The 8,203-nt window shown below is 33.3% G+C and overlaps 1 protein-coding gene across 1 annotated transcript; it reads left to right on the forward strand.

Annotated features, from left to right (window-relative positions):
• Nucleotides 1-228: 228 nt before the first annotated feature.
• Nucleotides 229-7,434, forward strand: LOC123541063 (uncharacterized). The gene is made up of 5 exons (XM_045326426.2): nt 229-386; nt 1,295-1,374; nt 2,021-2,170; nt 5,401-5,438; nt 5,984-7,434. The coding sequence occupies exons 1-5, from the start codon at nt 323-325 to the stop codon at nt 6,183-6,185; spliced, it is 534 nt and encodes a 177-aa protein (XP_045182361.1). The 5' UTR covers nt 229-322; the 3' UTR covers nt 6,186-7,434.
• Nucleotides 7,435-8,203: the final 769 nt, after the last annotated feature.

Consider the following 8,203-nt stretch of genomic DNA (forward strand, 5'->3'; position numbering starts at 1 on the left):
CAAACACAACATAATATCTCAGCATCGTATACTTCTTTGTTTATTACTCAAAAGCGTGTGTAGATAGTTAAGTTCGGTAGAAATATCAAACAAAAAGTCAATACATGATGATTTGATATTTACCACACATCAATTAAGGATATCTAATTGAAAATCAGAGCGCCAACGGGGAAAAATGATGATGCGACACCAATAAGCGCGAAGAAAATTTACAGCCCATTTTTTTCCACTAAATGACGTATGGTTATGGGTAGAGAACACTTATAAAAGCACAAACAGTCATAGCTGATCAATCAGTTTCGGATAAGTCTGACAGGGATCAATGATGTTAAAGTGGTTGCTTGTTTGTTTTGTTGCTATTGCGGTAGCAAAATGGAGTCTGAACGGTAAATCCATTTTATTACATTATTATTAAAACTGTATACTGCATCTCTTTTTATAGCTTAGTTAATATAATGCATTTAAATTTATTTCAGAAATAATTACCCAAGGCATTGTTTCTCCATAGCTTTGAAGATATCATCATATATATGTACATGTAGATTTGATAACTTTTGCAATGGTTTTTCGATAATTTTTATGTACAAATTCACAAACGAATCCTAAACTTCCGCAATATGAGAAAGCGCCAAGTCTTAACAAAATGACTGTTGTCTGTAAGAGTGATGCAAACTGTCTAATCTCTTTGTAGTGAAATAGTGTAAACATTTTCAAATCGTGCAGTGAATGTAATTAATCGTTTCTCCTTAAAACGACATTTGTTTTTATCATATTAAATTTAATTTTCAGTAGAAATACAAGTTAATTGAAATATTACAGGTATTGCAGATACATCCTCAAATAATTCTGAAACTTTTGTCAGTATATTATACATGTAGTAGAAAATAAAGGCTGGTTGCTTGATTTAAATGTCTCAAATAACACTTCTTCACACTTCTAAACTTTTTAGAACGGGTCAAAGATGTCTGACAAAAAACTCATGAATCAAAAGTTGTTTTCAATCTGGCCAAATTTTAAAATTTTAATCGACTGTTTAACTAACAGCCGATTTAACTTTGATTAAAAATATCAAAATCTTGTTTTGATGTTCTGAATTTACTGTTAAGTTTTTAAGTATTCATATGTTTACAAGAATATTACTTTTTCATGATGAATATTCCTTTCTATGGACCGCAGTGAGACCAGTTCCCGAAAAATGAGTTAAACGAGATCTTCTAGTATTAAAATACTCAACGTGGTTGTTCATTTACTTGTTAGTGTCAGGTTATGAATGATCATTTTTCGTTGATTGCAGTGCAAGCAGACGAGCAAGCAGATGAGCTTGATGAAGAAGAGAAGCGGCTGCTTCAAGGACTTGAAGATGCCATAAACCAGGTAAGTTTTCGTTATAATTTTAAATTTGTATCAATTCACTTTGTCGGATAGTAGTTCATACAGCATAGGGTGTGTTTTCACTTTCTTTAAAGGCTCATAATGACTTTGTTTAAAATGTGGCAGTCACCCGTTTTCGTTATGAATATAAAATATATCAATTTCTTGTTAAATCTTATTTCCGGTAACTGTTTTCTCGAATTTTTGTCAAAGGTTTGAAATTGGATGAAAAAAGTAGAAAGTTTGTTTGAATCTATTGTTTTTGATTACCTATCTTTTTTTGCTTTTATTTCGCATGAAATGTGAAAGTAGGACAAAATATGAAATTCGTTTAACTGGCCTGTTTTCCTAAATGATAAGTACGTTCAAATGCTTTCACCTCGCATAATGATAAAATGCGTAGCGTTTAATCATGAATATGTATATATCAGGAAAAAAATGTCCCAATTTATCTTTGTCTGGTCCACAAAAAAATACAGTGAGTAATCTAAATAAGGAAAGGAAACGTTGAATGATCTTGCAAAAGTATTATCGAGAGAATGTCAAATCACAAGAGGTGTCTTTTTATACACAAGTCTTTTTCGATTGTGTGTTTTATATCTATTCGGTGTCTTTATTCTATTCCGTGCTTTTTGTGTGATAAAACCAGAACAAAAGACAAACTGGCGACGACTGTGACTCAATGGAATGTTTTCTCGATGATGAATGTGCTACACAGTGTTGTGAAGAATATTGTGATGGAGAAACTGACATGACCAGTTGTATGGAAGGCTGCATGGATGGTGGACCACTTTCCAAGGTAACCTTTCTTGCATAAAATTTGTAATAATGTTGAAACAAGAGTTGTCACTATTAGTGACAATTGCCCCCGAAGCTTGCCTACGAATTCTACAGCTGCCTGCGCAAAATATGCCAGAATAGTTTAGCTATAAATCATTTTGTGACCTTGACCTTCACCTGAGAGACCCGGGCCATAAGCGCAACATACCTTTCCAATATAACACGTCATCTAATTATGGGGAACATTTATGGCAAGTAATTTTAAAATTCCTTCATCGATGGCAGACTTTGGATCTTGCGCATGACACGTTGTCTCATTATTGGGAAAATTAATGCCATGTAATTTCGAAAGCCCATAATGAATGGCAGAGTTATGAACCGGACACGAAAACGTCCCTGTTAAAATTTGACTTATAAGTGTGACCTTGACCTTAGAGCTAGGGGTCCGGGTCTTGCACATGACACATCGTCTTATTATTGTTGACATTTATACCAAGTTATTGTAATCGCTTTATGGATGGCAGAGTTATTGACCGGACACGAAACAGACCCTGTTAACTTTTGATATCTGTGACATTGACCTTAAAGCTAGGGCTCTGTTCTTCCGCATGACATGTCGTCTCATTATGTTGAACATTTATGCCAAGTTATTTTAAAATCCCTTGATGGATGGCAGAGTTACAGCCCGCACAAGAATTTACACGTACGCTCACTGACACACACACAAACACACGGACGGAATAATTAATATGCCCACTTTCGGGGAAATAAGAATTGAAATATATTTTTATTAAATGTGACATTTGCAATTTTAGGTATTGAAATCCTTCTTTATGTCTGATACAAATATATTATTTTTCATAGATGAATTTCTTCCTGTAGTGATGTGGACTCAGTATTGAAAGAATGTGTAGATCATATGCCATCAAAGTGTCATTTATTGAAGGGAAAAAAAGTTTCATTTTATATTTAAAAAATTCGCCCCAAATTAAATTCGAATATCGTACTTTTCAAAATTCATGAAAAAGTAACTAGAGTCTATGTTTGATAGAATGCATTAAAAGGCTAAAAATGTTGAGATTTTAGACATAAGAAAAACATAAAAAAAAAAAGCTTAATCTCGGCTAAATCACAATCAAATATTTGCAGCGTGGTTTTCGCTTTGGAAAGGTCTTCAGTATATTGTAATGATGCACTCACTGAATCATTTTGTCCTAACTAAATGATAAAGAATAACTACAAAAAGTGCGTCCATTTTTAATTTGAATAAATATGACGTAAATATGTTGGCATGATACTTTAAAGTTCGTCTTAGTGGAAAATACGGTAATAATAATGAATATTATTGTCTCCACCTTGCAGAATCGACAATATCACTTTTTCCTTAAATATTCTGTCATTTCTACTTATTTTCTTATCAATATCTTCAAGATCTGTTTACCAGGGCAGTTATAAATTCAGTAGTAGTTCGCTACAAACCATTTCAGAGCCTACATACCATGTTAGCAATGCATGAAAAGTTTCTTCATGAAATGTAGCATTTCTTTTGAAATATAGTTGTCCTTTAAATTATAGTGTATATAGAACGGGAATCCCGTGCGATCGGAAAATAAAAAGATTAATGGCGACATATACCAATCTGTTAGACAGAGTCTGAGGGTCACAAAATGGCATGTCACAGCAAAAGTTCATATAATTGTCTTTGATTTTCCATCCTTGAATATTTCTTGTCAACGTAATAACAAATTTAAAGTATATAATCAATCAAATGATGTGAAATAGTCAAAATATATCTTACCCCACCCACTTTATCTCAATTGTTGAATATCTGTTTTTCGTATATGCTATACCATTAAAATATACGAATAACATCATATCCCAATGGTGTTGTAGCCTTTATATGTGCTTTAAACTACCTTGAAGTAAAATTACATGTCAGTTTTGATATTTATATAGCCTGTAATTGAACAAATATAATCATTCTCTGATACACATGAACATTATTCTGTACCAATTTCCTGGCCCAACATTCATATCGCGTTGAACTGCGCAATGGTTTTAAACATCCGCGCTTAATTAAATGTAATGATTGACATTCATGTAAACAAACCCCAACCCTTCTTCTTATGTTTCGTTTATTTTGATAGAAGCCTTTCAAAAGTTAGGATAATAGTTTCCATAGGATCTCAAAACTTTATTGAACATAAATGGAGTCTTTGGACAGTAAACGTTCATTAGTCCATATTTTCCGCTGAGACCGTCATTTTAGAATATGTCGGCCATTTTAGCTCAGTCTGTGTGCCTGGCATTCTGATTTAACCCTTGAAAGTTCTAGAATAATTTTATCAAATGTCAACATGGTCAAGGACCTGCAAACAATAATTTATAACATTTCTGGAGAATTTACATAACAATTCTATGTCAGAATTCTTACTATTACAAATGTCTTCCTTGAAATCACATTTGTTAACGGCAAAGAACGTATGGCGACCATTCACAATGTTTATTTGAATTAGGGAACGGTTGCTGTATATTATTATTAGCTGTCTGATTCTGAAGGGGCTAAAAACAGGCTTTTTCTTTCAAAGGATCAAGATAACGTTTAGTTAGTACAAGGGGCGTTAATCTATTTTTAAAAACCATTTGTTCCAAACAAACTTCCAGATTTTTGGTGGCGTTACATATTCATACCGTGTTTACTTACACATTTATTAGTATTTAGTATTCAAACCTTACACACTTCCGTTCATACTTACAATCATGTTTCTCTAACTGTTACATATATAATATTCAGTATACTTTGTTCATATTTTCAGATATAAAATCTGGACATAATATACTTTATATATTGAATAGTATACCTTATATATTGAATAAATGACGTTGCTTTTATTCAAAATAATACAATGCGAGATTATTATGTATATGTACGATTAAACTAAAAAACTCACTTTTAGCATCAAAAACAAACAACTCCGATCAGTCATTTGAATATGAAGATGATAGATATAATTTTAACATATGACCGCCATTTTGATGACGTCATAACTTCGTCTAGTCGCATTATTAAGACTGGCGACATGGCTTAAAATGAACTTCAGACATCATGAAACAGATTGGTATATGCCGCCACTAATCTTTTTTCCGATCGCACAGACCCAAAATTTGGCTCTAAGCGAACACACTATTATATCCTTTTGTGTAAAATCAAACATTCTTTTAATATCTAATGATTGTTTGTTTCCACAGAGGATGGCGTTGGCTGCTCGAAACCAGGAGAGCAAAAAGTAAGATCTATTTTTTAGTTTATTTAGCAAAGTCAACATTTTTGTTAATGTCAGTGTAACTTGTTGTTACACTCTTTGTTTGGCAGTAAGACAATTTGACGATAAAAGACCATGTTATCCACGTCTAAGACATATCACTTTATTTAGGAATCATTACAGAGAAAATATACTAGTGCATCGTGCCTGTGATTAGAATTTGATGCTCTACTGAGCAAAAATAAAAAAATAAACAACGCATAAATGCTTATTAAGTAAAAGAGCAAAAAAGCGTCTTTATTGACAAACAAGTTTCATTTGGTTGGTTGAAACAATATTTCTTACATACAAACATATTAATGTAATAGAAGGAAGAGCAAGCTATAAGCTTGCATTAAAGCCTGTTTCATTAGGTTGTCACACGAGTTAGGGAGACTCCGCACTATTTTATTATCATGTGAATTCCAGGTCTGATTTATTTCATAAACCTTGAATGAGATTACCGGACGGACAATTTTCGCCAAAAAGTATACATATGGCAATTTTTAAATTGTTTTTGTCTGTTACAGTGAAGAAGTTAACAACAACAACAAGCATGACAAGAAAATATTTGGAATAAGGATCCCACCTGTTCCACCAGTGAGACGCTGGGTCCCACCCGTGAGAGTCCCACCCGTAAGACGTTGGGTCCCACCCGTGAGAGTCCCACCTGTGAGAGTCCCGCCCGTGAGACGTTGGGTCCCACCAACGAGAAGATGGTTTAAGAAATAAACAAAATGATACACAAATGTTGACAGAATATGCCGATGTATGAAAAGACCTCTTTTAAAATTTTGCCGAATTGCTTCCATTTGACATTGTGTTTAACATTTTATTTCAACGTTTCTGTGCTGTATACTGTACAATTTAATCATACCAAATGTATACAATAGTAATGAATAAGTGGCTAAAATCTAATAAATGATTACTTTCTACATTTTAGTGCGCCGCATACATGTAAATTTTCGAATGTATTATTTTTTTTTTGAATAGGAATACGCTCGTCTTCATCAAAAGTGGAAAGATGAGGGAGAGATATCAGCACATTCATATCAGCACATGTCAATATGCTGCTTTAAACAAAATTATTGAACTGTATCATCTAAAGGCTACCTGGATATAGCTAAATCTGCACAAAATCTGTTCTATCTTATTACGATCTTGAATAAATGCACTGCTTTCATTTAATTATTTTTTTTGTCAACCGTAATTACTGTGCTTCGTTTCATAACACTATAATTAAGCATTTCGAAATAAATTGCAATCATCTGTCGAATTCAATAACACAGATGTAATTAGTTCACAGATTATTTTTGAAATTTATTAGACATACCCTTTCGCTCAATATTGATACAGTTGTGGCTAAATAGTAATGACATTAACTAGGATTTCAAAGATGTTCACGTTGCAAAATGCTTACATAAATGACGGTGAGTTAGATCAAAGCCTGACCGGTATTTTGAAATGACCAATCCTAGCATTTGAGTGGGAACCGCTCGATCATTATATTAAGCTACATTTATTTAATCTATTAATCTTAATTGATAATCAAAATGTAAGTGTATACAAGAATGAAACAAGAATGACATATTAACCACATATTAATCAGATTTCTTTTAGTTATTGTTAGTGTATGTGCAGGCAAGCGTGAAGAGAAAAACAGTTTATCACTTTTATGTACTTTAGATGATTGACCTCATATTTCATTACAAAAAATACTTTAAAGTGTAAATAAAAAAAGTGGGTAAATATGATAAAACTGACCTTAGGAAAATATCGCCCTAAGTTTTTACACTGTTTTTGTTTGATCTTAAGCAATACCCGGATCTTATCTTAACTCATTTTGAAACAATCATCACCCAAAACCCATTATTTTAAAACATTGAGGTGATGTTTTAGTACTGCTTACTGCTTACAATTATGATCAGAAAATACATTAATTTGTTGAAATTATTAATACAAATAAAGCTGTGTCTAAGTGCATTTTGGTTTGTAGTTTATTTACATAATAATATCACCCATGTACACACAGACACATATTATACGTCAACAATACCATTGAATTACTTTGCGTAACGCAGAGAAGCATTTATCCTGTCACTTGCAGTATTTTCGACCCGATATCAGGGTGCCGTATATCTTTCTTGATATACCGTCAGTTGATCATGTGACCAGTGATATACGGTCAGTTGATCATGTGAGCTATGGTTGATATTGTTGTCATAAGAAATTTTGCAACGAAACCATCATCATTGTGTTGGAAATGTCCGAACTAAGAAAATGAGTGGTCAAATTATGAGTTTTTATTCAAAAACGAAGAAGTTACTGCGATTTTGCCGGTAATCACGTCATTATATAAGTGACGTCATTACGAATATGACGTCATTAAAGCGGTTGTCGCACACTTATTTTTGTAAAATAAATTGCCAAATATCGGAAAATGTAGTAATGACAAGATAAATAGAATAATAGGTAAGTGCCTAAGATGGAGAAAGTTTATCTGGCTCGGCTCCGGACGTTATCAGGTTCGCCTTCGGCTCACCCGATAACCTCCTCCACCTCGCCAGATAAACTTTCTCATCTACGGCACTAACCTATTATTCTCTATTTCTTGCACACCGGACTGGCGTTTCCGGTGATTTTACTCATGTCGGCAAAACCCATCTGGCACCTCTCATGCCAGATGACTCTCGTGCTGTTAATGACAACTAGTGGTTCATGCACTGAAAATATATTGTTTATGTAAAACA

Source organism: Mercenaria mercenaria, chromosome 16, assembly GCF_021730395.1.
Source record: "Mercenaria mercenaria strain notata chromosome 16, MADL_Memer_1, whole genome shotgun sequence".
Classification (NCBI taxonomy): Eukaryota; Metazoa; Mollusca; class Bivalvia; order Venerida; family Veneridae; genus Mercenaria; species Mercenaria mercenaria.